This window comes from Bubalus kerabau, chromosome 13, assembly GCF_029407905.1.
Source record: "Bubalus kerabau isolate K-KA32 ecotype Philippines breed swamp buffalo chromosome 13, PCC_UOA_SB_1v2, whole genome shotgun sequence".
NCBI lineage: Eukaryota > Metazoa > Chordata > Mammalia > Artiodactyla > Bovidae > Bubalus > Bubalus kerabau.
In genome coordinates, this window is record NC_073636.1 from 40,097,147 (window position 1) to 40,114,462 (window position 17,316).

Below are 17,316 nucleotides of genomic sequence, written 5' to 3' on the forward strand. Positions count from 1 at the left end.
TTCACTTTCACTTTCACCTTAATAAAAGGTAGGTTTACCTAGGAGATAAACTGAGCAGGTAGAAGAACTTTGTGGGGATGTTGAAGGAGAATACTGAGCATTAATTGTCCTGTTTTGCACATATAATTTCAATTCAAATATTTCTACGTGTTTTTCTATGGGTGAGAAGTCTATTTCTATATAGATGGGAAAGGAGTCGAGGCAAAAAAGAAAAGAGGAGTAGAGAGACAGACTCAGAGTGAGGGACTCAGAGAAATATATTTTCCTGTGGTCACTGAGTAAGGTTAAAAGCAGAAAGAATTTTATAACAGATTAGAGAGAAAGAGGCTACCTGAATGGGAGTAATTGGGAGAGGATTAGATGTCCAAGTGAACAGAGACAGGCAAAGGGGAAAAGTCCTTGCTGGTTCCCTCAGGAAGAAGAAAGGATATCACAGGGATGGTGGACTCGAGTCAGGTGCTGTCCAGTGGACCTTCCTGTGATGGTAGAAACGGTCCATACTTGTTCGGTCAGTATGGCAGCCGCTGCCACCTGTAGCTTTTGGGCGTTTGAAATAGGCCACAACTGAGGGTCTGGATTTTCAATTTTATTTACTTTTAATTAATTTAGATTTATTTATTTTAAAAATATTTATTTATTTGGCTGTGCCAGGCCTTATTTGCAGTTTGTGGGATCTTTATTTGTGGCACGCAAGATCTAGTTCCCTGACCAGGGATCAAACCGGGGCTGCCAGCAATGGGAGCTCAGAGTCGTAGCCACTGGACCACCAGGGAAAGTGAAAGTGTTAGTCGCTCAGTCATGTCTGACTCTTTGTGACCCCATGGACTATAGCCTGCCAGGCTCCTTTGTCCATGGAATTTTCCAGGCAAGAATACTGGAGTGGGTTGCCATTCCCTTCTCCAGGGGATCTTCTCTACCCAGGGATCAAACCTGGATCTCCCACATTGCTGGCAGATCCTTTACCAGCTGAGCCAGCAGGGAAACTGGACTTCTAGGGAAGTACCTAACTAATTTTGATTTAAATGTATGTGGTCACCTGTGATTAGTGGCAGTTGCAGGCTCATTCCTGCCTCACTCCTCATTCGCGCATCACTCTTGGGTGGAGAAGGGGTGTGGAATGTCTCTGCTCATTTAACTTCTATGCAGAGTACATCATGTGACATGCCGGGCTGGATGAATCACAAACTGGAATCAAGATTGCCAGGAGAAATATCAACAGCTTCAGATATGTAGATGATACCACTTTAATGGCAGAAAGTAAAGAGGAACTAAAGAGCCTCTTGAGGAGAGTGAAAGAGGAGAGTAAAAAAGCTAGCTTGAAACTCAACATTAAAAAAAAAAAAAAAAAACTAAGATTCATGGCAAAAAGAAGGGGGAAAAGTGGAAGCAGTGACATATTTTCTTTTCTTAGGCTCCAAAATCACTGCAGATGGTGACTATAGCCATGAAATTAGAAGACATTTGCTCCTTGGAAGAAAAGCTATCACAGACCTCAATAGTGTATTAAAAAGCAGAATCATCACTTTGTCTATAAACATCCATATAGTTAAAGCTATGGTTTTTCCAGTAGTCATGTATGAATTTGAGAGTTGGACCATAAAGAAAGCCAAGTGCTAAAGAACTGATGCTTTTGAATTGTGGTGTTGGAGACACTTAAGAGTTCCTTGGACTGCAAGGAGATCAAACCAGTCCATCTTAAAGGAAATTAACCCTGAATATTCATTGAAAGGATTAATGCTGAAGTTGAAACTTCAATACTTTGGCACCTGATGCAAAAAGCCAACTCACTGGAAAAGACCCTGATGCTGGGAAAGAGCAAGAGAAGGGAGCAACAGAGGACGAGATGGTTAGATAGCATCACTGGCTCAATGGACATAAATTTGAGCAAAGTCTGGGACATGGTGAGGGACAGGGGAGCCTGGCGTGCTATAGTCCATGGGGTTGCCAAGAGTGGGACATGACTTAGTGACTGAATAGCAACAACTAAGATAAAAATGAGTCAATTTAGCCTCTTCCACAACAACTGAAGCCCTAAAAACAAATAGCTTAGACTGGCTTCCTGGTAGCTCAGCTGGTAAAGAATCCACCTGCAATGCAGGAGACCCTGGTTTGATTTCTGGGTCAGGAGGATCCCCTGGAGAAGGGAATGACTACCTACTCCAGTATTCTGGCCTGGAGAATTGCATGGACTGTATAGTCCAAGGGTCACAAAGATCTGGACACGACTAAACAACTTTCCCTTTCACTTTCACTAGATGCTTTAATGAAACATCAATACAGAAGATGATTTCCAGATGAGTGTGAGAAAGTATTAAAATCTGGGCAGAGAATGTGGGGGTGGGGCATGCAGGTACCCTGTCTATATTCACTGAATCAGTACCTGCCCTCCCAGGGCAGGAGCCCAGACCTGGAGGGTATGGAGGCGAATGGGGTATCCTGCAAGGACAGACTTTCTGGGCTTAAAGGGCCAGGAATGGGGCAGTCTGAAGACTAAAGAGTCGACAAGGTGACCCCAAGAAGGAACCTGGAGAGACATGAGTGTCAGACACCAGAGGGGAAAATGGAAGGAGACTGAGAAGGAGTGATTTTGAGTGTCCTGGAATGAGAGGCAAGTGGTGTCTATGAACATAAACCTCCTTACAGGGGAGAACGTGCTCTCGTGGGAGATGTTCCACCATGCGGCATCCATTGCTGGATACCTAAATAAGCGATTAAAAAAAAAGAGTGACATTGAGTGATATTAATTTGTTCTTCATCTGAAAGATACACACACCATTAGGACATACTCTTAGTGGATTTAGGTTTTCTAGTGTGCCCCAAATAATAAAATGGAGATGATCCAACCTCTTGAGAAGGTACAGTGAAGAATGATAACTAAGGATAATGTGTCTGTTCACTTTCTAGATGTTCTTCAGCTTCCTTGAGAAGAACGTGGATTATGAAACGTTCAAAGCCTTCAATGATGCATGCCTGGTCTACGATGGCCGACTCGTGATCGACAGCAACTTCCACACCAATGACATAGCCATCAGAGCTGCCGGCCCCCTCACCAAGTTCTCTAATAGGTACTATTCGAATGAGTGGACTCACAGCAACTTCAATTCCAAAGAGATCGGCTTCCAACTGGCAGCAGCAATGCTCAAGCTCTTCGATCCGACTCTGGAGCCTGTGACCGAACCACCGGCCGACCTTGACCGACTCATCCCCATGTACAAGGGAGCCAAGATCAAAGGTGTGTAGGGGGCCACCCTCATCCCACTGCTGCAGCCGCTGGTTGGGTCTGGACCAGCCAGCCCCATTTCCCGTAGGCTTGGTGAGGATGCTTCGCTGTGTGTCAGTGGCTTTGCAAAGAGATTGTGGGGAGAGGGCTCTCTCATGTTTAACTGTTTATGATGGACCTGATTCTACCATGTCAGAACTGTGATGGTCACTCTATGTGTAAGACCACTGAGACTAGGGAATGGTCAATAACTTGCCCAGAGGCTCCTCACCACTGGTGTGTGGTGTGATGCCCTGACATCTTGCCAAACTTTTATTCTCACTGAAAGTTGAGAGATCAGGAGAGCTTCTGAGCCTCCCATGCTTCAGTCTGCTGTCTGAAATAATAAGCACAACTCGTAGCAGCTGTAAAATGGGTCCACTTTAATCCCCTGTTTTATTGGCTCCTAAGGAGGTCATCACATGAGTAACACAGAATTTCCTTATATTTGGGAGATGGACCTTCTGTCAGAAAAATGCACATATTTATAGAATTGTGTATATGTACTTCCAGAGAGTTGATGGGCCAACACCCATAATCATCCATGGACTCCTGGGGGGAGGGTCTGTGAACCCTAATCCAGTAGACAGAACATCAGTCTAAAGGGGCAGAAACCCAACATCCCAGTCTTTGTGTTTATCTGCCCAGTGAGAGGTCATGATCGCCTCCTCACTCTGGACAAGACCTTAGGGAGGGCAGTGGCCATGGAAAAGGACAAGTCCCAGTTGTCAGAAGATGCTCAGAGTGGGACCTGGCTTGGGCTTCTGGGGCCAGCTAGAAATAGTAACCGTTTCATAATCCACATTTTCTAAAGCCTCGAACAAGGACTTTGTTGACTTTCCTTATAACATTTACTTTTTTTAGTATGTTGGTTACACAGTGGAGGAGGACAGAGAAAGGGAACATCTTGGCCACGTTTACAAAGCCTTGGTAGGTGGGGATTAGAGAGCCGTGAGTTATGGGAAGTCAGGATGCACAGGGTCAGCCTGGACCTCTTAGAGCATTGGTGTCTGTATTGTGTGCTATTATGGCACATTCACCTTGGTTGTATTAAATGTTATCAGCCCCAGGGTGTCCCTTGTTAACAGAGGCACTTTGGTGGGAAAGTGAGTGGTGCACACCACAGCAGGTGTCTCTGGTGGTCTTGTGGTATAGATGTCAGCCCTGCTACCCATTTGTTCACCCAGCTGAAATAAAGTGTCTAAAACTGGCCTTCTCCACTAGGAGGCATCCTCCCTGGGTCTTACCATTACTTGCATGTCTCCAAGCCCACCATTCCAACCCCTTTGGAGGTACAGAGGGCCCAGTCTGATTTTGTAAGTATTTTTCCTGAATTTCATTTTACTTTCAAATATAGCACTTTGTTTCTGGGGGTAGGGGGTGAAATTCTTAATCCACAGTTTTTAGTGTCATGTATTGGTTCTTGCATCAGAAAGCCATGGGCCAGCTGGCCCCTGAAATGGCCCCTACTCATTCCTGCCCCTTGGTATCCATGTCCATGAGTGGTCCCCACCCACACTGACCAGGGCTGACGTGTGTAGCCAGCAGGATATTGCATAAATGATAGTGTGTGCCTTCTGAGGCCAGGTCCTGAAAGATCCTACAGCTTCCAACTTGCACCCTCCTGGGTCATTGCTGCCATATCATCAGGTCACCCGGTTGGCCCTTTGGTGGGGTCCGCATGGAAAGAGATTGAGGATTCTTGCCCTGGACATTCCACAATTTGCTAGTCATGTGAGGAGCCATCTGTGTGAGTGGTCCTCCAGCCCCAGTCCAACCTTCAGATGATGCAGCCCTGGCTGATATCTTGACCACAAATTTTGCAGGAGACCATGAGCCAGAATCCCCTAGCTAAGCTAGTCCCAACTTCTGTGACTCCCAAAGACTAAGGTTGTAAAAGTTGATTGACATTTTAAGCCATCTATTTTTTAGAGCAGTTTTAGGTCCACAGCAAAATTGAGAAAAGGGTACAGAGATTTCCCATACATCCCCTGAGCCTCTCATGCATAGCTGCCCCCGTTATCAACATCCCCACCACAGGGTATGTTTGTTACAACTGATGAACCAACACTGGTGCATCATCACCAGAAGCCCACAACTTACATGATGATTCACTCTTGGTATTGTACATGCTGCGGGTTTGGACAAATGTATGATGACCTGGGTCCACCATAGTGGTGTTATACAGACCAGGGTCCCTACCCAAAAAAATCCCTTCGGTTCCACCTGTTCTTCCCTCTCTCCCTCCCCTGAAACTCCTGGCAACCAGTGACCTTTTTTTTTTCACTGTCTTCATAGTTTTGCCTTTTTCAGAATATCATAGAGTGGGAATCATACAGTCTGTCACCTTTTCAAATCAGCTTGTTTCACTTAACAATTTGCATTTAAGTTTCCTCCATGCCTTTTCATGGCTTGAGAGTCCATTTCTTTTTAGCCCTGAATTTTATATTTATATATCTATTCTGCTGTCTGGATGCACCACCAGTTTATGTATCCAACTACCTCCTGAAGGACATTAAGTCACAAAGTTCTGAGGTAGCCTGTGATGTATCCATCGATAATTAAAATTCTCGATGTCACCTCTGTGGTGACAGCAGGCAAATTGCTGAGGGTCTGATGTCCGTCCGAACCCCCTGGTGCTCCTGCTCCTCTGAATGACACTGGAAAGACCGTGGAGGTGAAGCAGAAGCTGCGTGTGCTTGGGGATTGTGGGGAGGGCAGTGTTCTCCTGGCTTCAAGGTAGCTAGAGAGGAAGCAAGGACACAGGGTGGCTGGCCAGTTGGGAGCTCCCCGCGTAGGACTCTCTGGCAGCTGGCCCCAGAGTGGCGTCTGTTGTAGCAGAGGCTTTCCTTCCTGTGTGTCATGTTTGCGTTTCATCAGTGAGGCAATCACTGGAGGTTGCCTGCTTCCATTCCCATTTTCACATCCTGATTTTTTTTTTTCCTTTGGAAGATTAGCAATCTAACTTAAAATAAGCACATTTCCCAGATTTCCTTGAGAATGAGGTCAGCCACATGGCAGGTCCTGGCCAGTGAGATGTAGTAGAAACTGATGGAAATTTCCATCAGGAGAACAGACTCCAGACCTCCCAGGCTTCTGGCCCCGCTTTGGGAAGTCAGAATCCCAGTGTTCCAGTTGTCTTACCGTGGACTTTGGGCAAGTTATCAACTCCTCTGCTTTTCTGGGATCATTAGGGATCATATATAAAGTAACACTCCCTTCAGGGAGTAAAACAGGTGCCCCATCAGTGGTGAATGTTGTTAATCATAGTTCCAGATAAGTCCTGAGACCTGGTTCTGCTGAGGAAAGGTCAGATGTCATGTGTTTAAAACTTATTTCCCTTGGGCCTTTCCAAGATTCTTTTAGGCATGTCCCATATCCATGGTCTGATGCAAAATGCTTCAAGTAAGGACCATAGTCAATGGTCTCCAGTCTCTATTGCTCTGTAACAAAGCTTAGCAACATGAAGCAGCCCTTGGACTGTGCTCAGATTCTGTTGGTTAGGAGTTTGGACAGGACACAGTGGGAGCAGCTTGTCTCTGCTCAGCTGGGACTTAGTAGACTAGGGGTAGCCCAGTGATTGGGTCCTCTGACCGAAGGCTTGTCACTGACCTGGACTGGCACAGCTCAGCCACAGAGATTGCTGGCCAGAGCATCACACCTGGGCTGCCCATGTCACCTGGGCTTCCTCACAGCCTGGTGGCCTCTGAGTGGTGAGACTGCCTGCATGGAAGCTCAGGACTCCCACGTGCAAGGGTCCCCACCAGCCAGCTGGACACTGCACTGCCTTTTATGACTCAGCCCTGAAAGTCAAATAGCAGTCACTACCCCCACATCCTCTGTCGGAGCAGTCACAGCCTAGTGGGATTCAAGGAGAAAGGACAGAGTTCATTTCTCAATGGGAAGATAGTCAAGGTCAAGTGTAGAAGAGCATGTGGGATGGGATACCATTGGGGCCATCTTTGGAAAGTATAGTTTGCCACCGATGATGTAAACAGGAGGCAACTCGGATGATGAGTTTGGAGTGTGACCAGCGGACACTTTGGTCTTTGTAGATAAATACCGGGAACCAAGTAGTTTCAAAAACTAGGAAATACTGGACTTGATTTTGGACAGAACCAGATTCTTCAAGGACGGTGTGTGATTTCTGACACGCAATATCATTTGTTTATGAACCATGGCTCTCTCTGGGAATAAAGTCAGAGGATGTGCCAAAGGAAGTTTTAGTTAATGACAGTTTTAATAAGACTAGAACTTGAATAGCTTCTTTGGCTGGTACTGTGACAGTATTTGAGCAGGAACCCTGACTGTAATTAACCATTTTGCCAGGCGGGCCTCCTTTTTAATTAGTACAAAAGATCTAAACAGATTTTTCCCCCATTTTATTCACCAAGAAAAAAAAATGTAGGATGGTTCCATGGCAATTTTTTGGGGTTGGAACTAATTTGATTAAGTAAAATTGTTGCCAAAATGGCCAGGCAGTTGCCTAAATATCACCAGTGGGTGGAGAATGGAACCCTTGGAGCAGTATTTCACTCGAGAAACCAAATTACTGTTCTCACAATAATTGTAGTACAGATGAACCTCATCAGATTCCTAAAACACTCTCTCCTTAGGATATTTAAGTAAGAGATGCTTGAGTAATTCACTTGGTAGCCCGACAAAAGGAAGAAAGGGGTCCCCAAGTTGTCTACATAATAAACTGATCTACAGATTCCAGTCCACATGCTTTGTTGGCTTATCCTCCATGGAATAAAGAAATTTGTCACAACAAACCCTGCCTTGGATGCCACTAAATTTAAAACTGTGTGTTCATCGTGGGGGCTGAAACCTGGGTTTCTTGCACGCCGAGTCTGATTACCCCTGGGTCTTCCACTTGGCATGAATTCCAGAGGCATGTTCCAATCTTTGTCAAAATCATAAAGGAGCTCAAAAGAATAATTATATTCAGGAAAAGATGGGAAGACAAAAAAAAAAAAAAAAAAAAGACCCACATCAGAACCAGTTACTCTGTCAAAATTTTAAATTCAAGACCTGAATATCCTAACAATTAACTCATGTATTTAAAGGAAGAAACTCACCACATCCCCAAGAACTGGAAACTCACCACATCCCCAAGAACTGGAAAGCATGTGAAACCATCACTGTTACCCCAGAATCCCTCATGGGGTGGCCGGGCTGGAAGCCACCTAAAGTCCTCATTTAAGGATAAGCAGAAGTGTTCTGGACTTCACTGGATTTTCCCATCTGCTGTGACTAGAAATGACCTAAGAAATTTAGATCAGTCTGCCCAGCCCCATGGGGTAACTTGTGTCTGAAAAACCCATCCTTAAGCAACTTGTCTTTCGTGTCAATGCAAACTGTTTCCATGCCACAGGCCCCAGGATGGCCCCCAAACACGAGAATGTTTCTCGTGTTATGTGATCACGGTGCCAAGTCTTATTAACAATAGTCATGGTCACTTCCAGAGTTAAGCTATCTCTGCACCACTGGGTCTTTCCTTCCTCCACGCGGCTGCTAATTTGACTTTTAAATTAAAAAAAAGAAAAAGGACTTCCCTGATGGCCCAAGTGGTGAAGAATCCACCTGCCAGTGCAGGGGACAAGGGATCGATCTCTGGTCTGGGAAGCTTCCACATGCCTTTGGGGCAACTGAGCCCGTAAGCAAGTACTGAACCTGCTGTCTAGGGCCTGTGTGCGGCGACAAGAGAAGCCACCGCGATAAGAAGCCTGCGCACCGCAATGAAGAGCGGCCCCTGCTCGCCGCACCTAGAGACACCTGGGCAGCAGAGAAGACCCAGCACAGCCAAAAGTCAAATAAAGGAATAAAAATTATTTAAAAAATAAGACCAGCTTGCCTCACCCCCAGATAAGCAGACCCACGATGATGCTGACGACTCATTAGCCCTCCTGAAGGGGATGACCTCAGAGGGAGGGCCCATGATGCTCAGATTCTCCACCAGCAACCTGCCAGGACCCCACAGAAACGTGGCAAGACACCACCCATGGAGTCACCATGAACCTCGCTCCAAGGTGCTCCGTATCCCCCGAATCAGCCCCCACATACTGGTGCTTGTGAGCCATTGTGAGAGTGGGATATTCAGTGAAAGTCTTTGCTGAGCCCAAAATATTAGTAGCCATGTGGGTGGATCTCAAGACGTACCCCTTGGATGCCCAAGTGCTTTTCTGTAATCACTCAGCATAAATAAGTTTCAAAGATGAAGAGGAGGGTCCAAGGCCTTGTGGGATCCGCTCTCCACTGAGCCCTGGGGAAACCTGGCACCAAAACTATTGCAAGCTATGGCCAGTGCCCCCTCTCCCGGGACCCCAGTCACCCTACCTGCGAGGTCAGGGGGCAGCCCCACCCCCAGCTATTCATGCCCTTCACCAAGGCACCCCTGACTGCAAAGGGGCCTCCAGGGGTCAACTTTACTTGCTGGCTCATCATAGCAAAGCTATTTCTGAATTAAATACACACGGAGATAGAGCATGATGAATGTTCCTGTTATGTGCATCTCTAAGGATAAACACAAGACTTTAAAGACTATATGAGTTTGATACCAGCAGCTTTAGTCTTAGCAACCCCCCACCCATTAACATTTTGTTAAAATGTTGACACAAAAGCAAATAAATGATCCCATGTATTTTTATGAAAATAGAATGAATCTGTGCAAGTTATAAAAATTACAAATTGTTATACTGTACTTCTGCAGTATAAAATGTACTGGAAACATATTTCCCTGTTATGAAATACAGTTTACCAATAATTTCCATTGGATACACTGTATCCCATTGTGCAGATGTACCATTGTTTTGTTAGATAACACCTCATTGCATGTTGTTTTCAGCCCTTTGCTATGGAGGTAGATTTCCTCTCTGTATCCATCCATCTCTATGATGATGGACTTGGTGCACCTTGCTTGGGGTGCCATCCTCCACCTCTTTCCTAAACTGTATTTGTTCTGTCCCCTACTGTCACTCACATCCTTGGGGCTGGGCCAGGACTTACCTGTCTACCCTCCCCTCTGTCTCACCTTGTGCCTTTATGAGTGACTGGTTCCTCCTCAGAGCTTAGCCACATGATACCCAAACACCCACCAGTTGCTTCAATTTACTTAAAAATCCAGGTAAACTGTGTGTTCTTGTTTAGACAGTGTCTCTAGGGGATGTCCGGGACTCAGTAAATGTTTGGGATCCTTGCAGTTCACCTTGTGGTGGATTTCTAAATGTCACAGTCAAGTTCAGGGCAAAAGCTTCAATCAATATGCTCTCAGGAGACAGTCACTGAACATTATTGTGTCCTGGGTCCAGAGTCCAGGGCCAAAGTGCAGGTTCAGCCACCACCAGCCAAACCCAGGATTGTCCCCAGAGGTTCTGCTCGTTGCTGGAGCTGGTGGGAAGCATGTCTGGTCAGTGGCCACCAGGGGCTGAAATAGAAAAAGTAGTCGTGACTGGAGCAGAGAGGTGTGTTTCCTCATCACTTGGGTTCACGTGGCGGTTTCAGTCCGTTTCTAAAAGACATAAAGCCAGTAACCTCCGCCTCTCCTAATTTACAAGCTAACAAGTAGCCCACACATTGTGTGTGTGTTTGTTTCCCGTGAGCTTGAACCTTCTTCATGGAAACGGACCCTACCAGTCAAACCTCCCCAAACCCAGCTGTCAGAGGTTTACCTTTACCTTGCTTCCTTTGTTCAAGTAAAATTTTAAAAACTGTCTTTCCTTTTGACCACCTTTGACTAGGAGCTTTTCTCAAAGTGGTACTGTGAAAAATTAAGAAAGTTAACAGTCTTAGACACCTCACAGGAGAGAAAAGACCCAGTTCCACGGACCAGCTGAGTGAGGTGTTGAAGAAAGGAGAATTGGCCATAACCTAGCAACCAATTTAGAAATGTGGAATGATGTAGTCACAGTGTGAAATATCCCGAGGAACTTTTAGTCATTAAGTCCACATGCGTTTAGTCATTAAACCACATGCATGGTTTCTGACACGCACTTACCTTTAGTTGATCTTGGTCAATACCTACCACTGTGATTTGCAGCAAGCAATAACATATACCCTGTTATATTTGAAAAATAAATTGCTGTGACAAAGTTGCCAAAGTCCAGACATGTTTCTAATGGGGTTTTTCTGATGCCCGCCCCCACCAGGGTTCAGAAATAATAACGGGTAACGTGAAGAATGGGAATTACTTCCGCATCCACATCAACAAGTACAGGATGGTGGAAACCATCACATGCCTTTCCAAAGTGCCTTTCCCCGCTTCCAACTACATCCGCTTGTTTGGTCAGCACGAGCAGGCCCTCAACAACCTGTGCGCTCGGTATAAAGATGGGCTGGTCCCAGATCTCTACAGGTAAGCTGGGCATTGCCCTCTCCTGAATGGAAATGCAAACACAGGCAGTCGGTGTCTTGTGAATGAGAGAGGTATTTTATGATGCGCCAGCAAGTTGATGGGAACCCCTGGGAGAGCTATGCTGTGCTCAGTTGCTCAGTCATGTCTGACTCTTTGCAACCCTATGGACTATAGCCCACCAGGCTCATCTGTCCCTGCAGATTCTCCAGGCAAGAATACCCCAGTGGTTGCCATGCCCTCCTCCAGGGGATCTTCCCAATCCAGGGATCGAACCCAGGTCTCCCGCAATGCAGACGGATTCTTTGTCATCTGAGCCACCAGAGAAAACCTGGGAGAAGTTAGAGCTTCTCAACAGTGAAGGGTGTGAGACCATCAGCATCAGCCAGAGGAATGGAGAAGCCCACAGAGGAGAAGAGCATGGACTCTTGGTGTGTCCACACCTGGCCCTGTGGCCATGTGCAGGCTGGGTTCCAGACATATCCCCGCATGGCTTCCATGCCACAGATGATATTCAAGTCTCTCTTGAGACACAGGCTGCTAAGAGTAGTGATCAGAAATGTAAGAAGTCAATTTGGAGGCAGGATGCAGAGGCACCTGGTCCTGGTGGGAATCCCACCACCGCAGGCAGGGTGTCTGTGACTCCAGCCACCTTCTCAGGGCACATGCTTTAACAGAGGAGGGTGACCATTTGCCTAAGGCGTTGAATTCTGCTCTGGCAGGTTACTCAGACTGGGTGGTCTAGACCCCAGTCTTTTCAATTCAGAGAACTTATCCTATAACTCTAGGAAGGCTAGAATTTTAGAGTAGAACTCTCAATCTGCTGCTTAGAAAGGTTAGGAGAATTTCTGTGTGTCCACAAAACAAGATGACAACAGAGATGTAGAATTCTGGGGTCCTCAGTAGCCATGGGGGAGTCTGAAACATCAGAAGCAATCCCTCTTCCCTCTTATAAGAATGTTTTTAAGTTGTAGAATAATCATAGAAACAAACAAACAAAAAGTATATAAAGCATGTATGTACTTTATAGGATAATAACCTTACTTAGAGGCTTCTCAGGTGGTGCTAGTGGTAAAGAACCTACCTGCCAGTGCAGGAGATATAAGAGATGTGGGTTCGATCCCTGGGTCAGGAAGATCCCCTGGAGAAAGGCATGGCAACCCACTCCAGTATTCCTGCCTGGAGAATCCCATGGACAGAGGAGCCTGGCAGGCTGCAGTTCATAGGGTCACAAAGAGTCGGACACGACTGAATGACATAACACGCACACACACATGCAACCTTACTTCAAAGCACCAGTCTGATCACACCCACTTCCATCTCCTTGGTGGTCACCACTGTCCTGTGATTTGGGTTAATCATTCCCCCTCTTTCGTGGAAAGCAGGGATCAGCCAGCTTTCCCTATAAAGGTCAGGGTGGTAAATACTTTCGGCTTCAGGGGTCACATGACTTCTGTTCCAAGAACTCAAGTCAGCGTCCATGCCATGAAATCCGCCATGGACTGTCCATAAAACAGTGAACGTGGCTGTGTCCCAGTAAACCTGCGTACTGAAACAGGCAGCAGGCCAAGCTTTGTTTTAAAGGTGTACCATGTATCTGTGGTTTCCTAAATGATGTACTGATCCATTTTACCTGTTTGAATCAATTCTGTGGCTGCTGAAGGAAGTCAGCACTCCATTTGGGGCTCTTGTTTGCGAGCTTGTCCATGGCCACGTGAGTAGCTGGAGTTCGTGTGCTTTCCCTGCTGTGTGATATTCCCAAGATAACAAAATCGTCTTGAAGCTCATCTGTCCATTTTCAGGTTGATGGGTGTTCAGATGGTTCTAGTTCGGTGCAGTTGGTGTCGTGGGCACACCTCTTTGCAGGAATGTCTCTCAGGTGTACTAGGTGATGCCCAGATGCTGCCCAAGGTAGTGGTGTCTGCTGCACTTGCTCACCCGGCTGTGAGAGCCCTCCACAACCCTGGCAGGCCCCTGCACCATTCAGCTTGAACATTTGGCCATCCTGGTGGCATGGGAAGCTGTCTGACCCGCGTTGTAATGTTCTCGTCCCTGGTTTCTAATGCAGTTTAGTGGTTTTCATTTGTTTGTGTGACCATTCATGGTACTTTCTAGGAAATGCTTGTCTATGACATTTGTCCATTTTGGGCAGGATATCATCTCTTACTAACTCCCAGTATTCATTTATATGTTCTGGATACAAACTTGGTTTGTTTTGTTTCCTTCCTTCATCTTCTATTTTGAGGCTTGTCTTTTCACTTCTTTTATGAAGAAAGTGGATTCAACCAAGCATTCTGGTCAACCAAGCATGGATTAGGTAGTACGATAGTGTTTACTATTGAAAAATATGCATGTAAGTGGGTCCATGCCGTTCCAATCAGTACCGTTCAAGGGTCAGCTCTGTAGATCTTGATATATGTGGGTCTCTTTAAATAGCTCAATAAAGGTTTATTATTTTCTCCATCAATGGCTTGTGTTATTTTCATTTGATATGATCCGAATTGGGCTTCCCTGCTCAGCTGGTAAAGAATCTACCTGCAGTGCAGCAGACCCCAGTTCAATACCTGGGTCAGGAAAATCCCCCTGGAGAAGGGATAGGCTACCTGCGCCCGTATTCTTGGGCTTCCCTGATGGCTCAGTTGATAAAGAATCCCCATGCAATGCCGGAGACCAGAGTTCGATCATTGGGTTGGGAAGATCCCCTGGAGGAGGGCATGGCAACCCACTCCAGTATTCTTGCCCAGAGAATCCCCATGGACAAAGGAGCCTGGCAGCTGCAATCCATGGAATCTCAGAGTCGGACATGACTGAGTGACTAAGCACAGCACATGATCCAAAGTTCTTTATGTTTTTATTACTGTTGTATCATTTTTTTACTGATTGCTGCTATATGGTTTATGGAAATGTGCTAACTTTTTGTATGGTCTTATAATCTGCAAATTTGCTAAGCTCCTTCATCCATTCAAATAATTTACCTGTAAATTCTTTTAGACTGTCCACACAAAAAATTATATCATCTGCAAATAGTGACTGTTTTGTTTGTTTCTTCTTTTTCAATCTTTGTAGCTCTTTTTCTTTTTCTTGTCTTACTGCACTGGCTGAGATGTATGATAGAAGTTGGGATAGAAGTAGTGATGGATGGCACCCTTGCCTCATTCTTAATTTTAAAGGGAATGCTTTCAATGTTAAGCATGTGACATTCACCATACATAATTTTGTAGATACTTTTTTTCATAATAAGAAAGTTTAGTTTTATTACTGTCTTGCTAAGCATTTTTAGCATGTATGGATTCTTTTTCCAGGAAGAGTACTTAACTTTTGAAACATTTTATGTATGAGGATGTCTTCCTATATGTTTCCCATTATAAATTATAAAGTATCAAACTTCTTAATCATAGACTTTCTCTCCTTAAATCTCTGTAGACTTGACTCCATTATTTACTGAAAATAAAACACTGCAAGTATTTAGAAAGTGAATTCATTTGTTCCTTATCATCTGGGTAGGGATTTATTATTGCTGTCAGTTTTACCCAAAATATTTGAGCTGGTGGGGTATCAGTTCTTTGTCAAAGAAGATTTTTGTGGGAGCTATGTATTAAGAGTCTTCTCTGAAAAGAAAATTTGACCAAATTCAAAAGCCATTGTCAGTTTTTTTTTTCCCCGAGAAGAAGGTATGTTGAAAGAGACAGACTTTGTGAGTTTGAGACCACTGGTTGGGGCACAGCTGTTAACTAATGGTAGAAATAATTTAAACAGTCAATTTGATTTGCTAGGAGTGGATACTTGGGATGGAAGATGGGAGAGCACTGGCTATTGGGACATGCCAATTGACATCTGTAAGAAAGTTTCAGGGGGAATAGTGGCTAACTGCAGAAGGGACTGCTGATCACGTCCTAGTGTGGTACCCAGGGTGCCCCCAGGCCCCGCCCATCCCTCCCGGACGCATGTTAGCGTGCACGAACAGCTGTGGCCACGTTCTTTTCAAGTGCCACGAAATGCTGCCAGGTCCCGTGCTGATTCTTGGCCCTGTCCGCTTGCCCTGTCTGCTGTCAGACCTGCTGGCAAAGCTCTTTCCCAGCAGGCAGGGTGAATGGTTTAGCTGATTTTGGCCGAGATATGATTACCAATTGTTTCCCTGACCTGGGCAGCACCAGCAACCTCTCTTGTTCAAATCTGGGCATGATTCCCTCTGCTGCATCTGGGGGCACCTTCCTTCAGGCTGCAAGGGCTGACCATTAACTGGCCACTCTGTCTCCAGCAAGGCAGACGTGACCTCAAGGTCAAGTTCCTCTCTGAGTTCAGCAAAACCCTCTGGATCCTTTCTGTCCACTTCCCTCAAGCTAGTCTCGCGCCATCACGGGCCAGGACAGAGGCAGTGCTGGTGGCCACAGCGGGAATGGTGGCAGCCACGCAGGCAGACGCCATAGCAGCCAAGGCCTCGCCAGCTGGGGGTCTGGCTGCCCGAGCACAGGCTCGCTTGGAGCCATTTGGGGCACATGGTGGTGGCCGAGCAGTCAGCAGTGATACCCAAGCCGACAGCTGTCACAGGACAGCGGTGCAGCTGAGGGTCTGGAGCCAGGCTGGCTTGGAATCTACCTCTGGTTTATCTTTTGTCTTCCCCTTGGTGCGCCCGTGCAACCTGCCAGTGATGAAGAGAACAAATTCACCCCTGGTGACCACGTGTGTGCACCTGTGATTGCATGTGTCTGTGCGAGTGTGTCTGCTGGAGTATGTCTGCTGATGTGTGTGGAAGAGAGAGAAATAAATTGATGGGTTGACTGATTTATCACTTTGAGAAAAGAAAGGCGTCCAAGTAATCATTTGTTCCTTTCTGAACCATCCAGCATTGACAATCACATAACAAATATGCTAGAAAATGAACTTTTCCCTCATCTTCCCCTAGGAGCGCCTGTGTCCTGCAGTGGCCCACGCACACCTACACACACCTGTCGTGACTCCGTACCCCCAGCCCCTACCCACTTTGACAGCAGCTCCTTCCCTCCACCTTCTGGTGCTGCTTCGCCCTCAGATACTGGGGCAGAGGCAGCTTCCTTGGGGTACCAGGGAAGCAGAGATGGGAACCGTGGGTGAAGAGGAGAGGAAGGCTGAGGCGGGCCCCTGCAAAGTCCCCATCATGGGGCTCCAGTAAGGCCTGTCCCATCCTGTGCCTTCCCCACATTCTCAACTGTCCTCATCTTCATTTACCCCTCTTAGCGGTTGGCCCTGTGAAGAAAAGCTCTTGCCTCCTGAATCCCTTCCCCTTAGCCTTAATTAGTCTGTAGCATCCTTTATCCTCACGGTGTGAATAGGTCTTGCCCCGGTCTCTTTGTGTGAGCCCATCAGATACTCATGAACCTTGATTAAATCACCTCTTTTCACATCTTCACGTGCTCAGCTCTCAAAGGCTGCCCTCGCCCGGCCCTTTCCTCCTGTAAGCGCCGCGTCCCCCCTCTGCACTTGCCAAGTGCTTGGATGGCCTATTTTTAGTGAGTAAGTGCTGCTGGGCACAATATTATAAATGGGACAGGAGCAGACCCTTTAAAAGGCTGCCATTACCTTTTTGATCTGCAAAACCCAAGGAGCGACTCCCTTAAGAAAGCTGCTGTGTGCCATCTCTTCAGAGCATCCAAGCAGAAGGCTGCCAGCCCATGTTGCCTCCCGCTTCATTCATCTATTAGACTCAACTGGAATAATTTAATCATGACTT

General features: G+C 46.3%; 1 protein-coding gene across 1 annotated transcript in view; it reads left to right on the forward strand.

The window, feature by feature from the left end:
- The window catches only part of CFAP61 (cilia and flagella associated protein 61), a 251,944-nt gene that overhangs the window by 197,966 nt on the left and 36,662 nt on the right, over nt 1-17,316 (forward strand). The window contains exons 23-25 of the mRNA XM_055543290.1: nt 2,905-3,232; nt 4,484-4,575; nt 11,407-11,612. Of these exons, the coding sequence (XP_055399265.1) occupies nt 2,905-3,232; nt 4,484-4,575; nt 11,407-11,612 (626 nt within the window). The remainder of the gene's footprint in view (nt 1-2,904; nt 3,233-4,483; nt 4,576-11,406; nt 11,613-17,316) is intronic.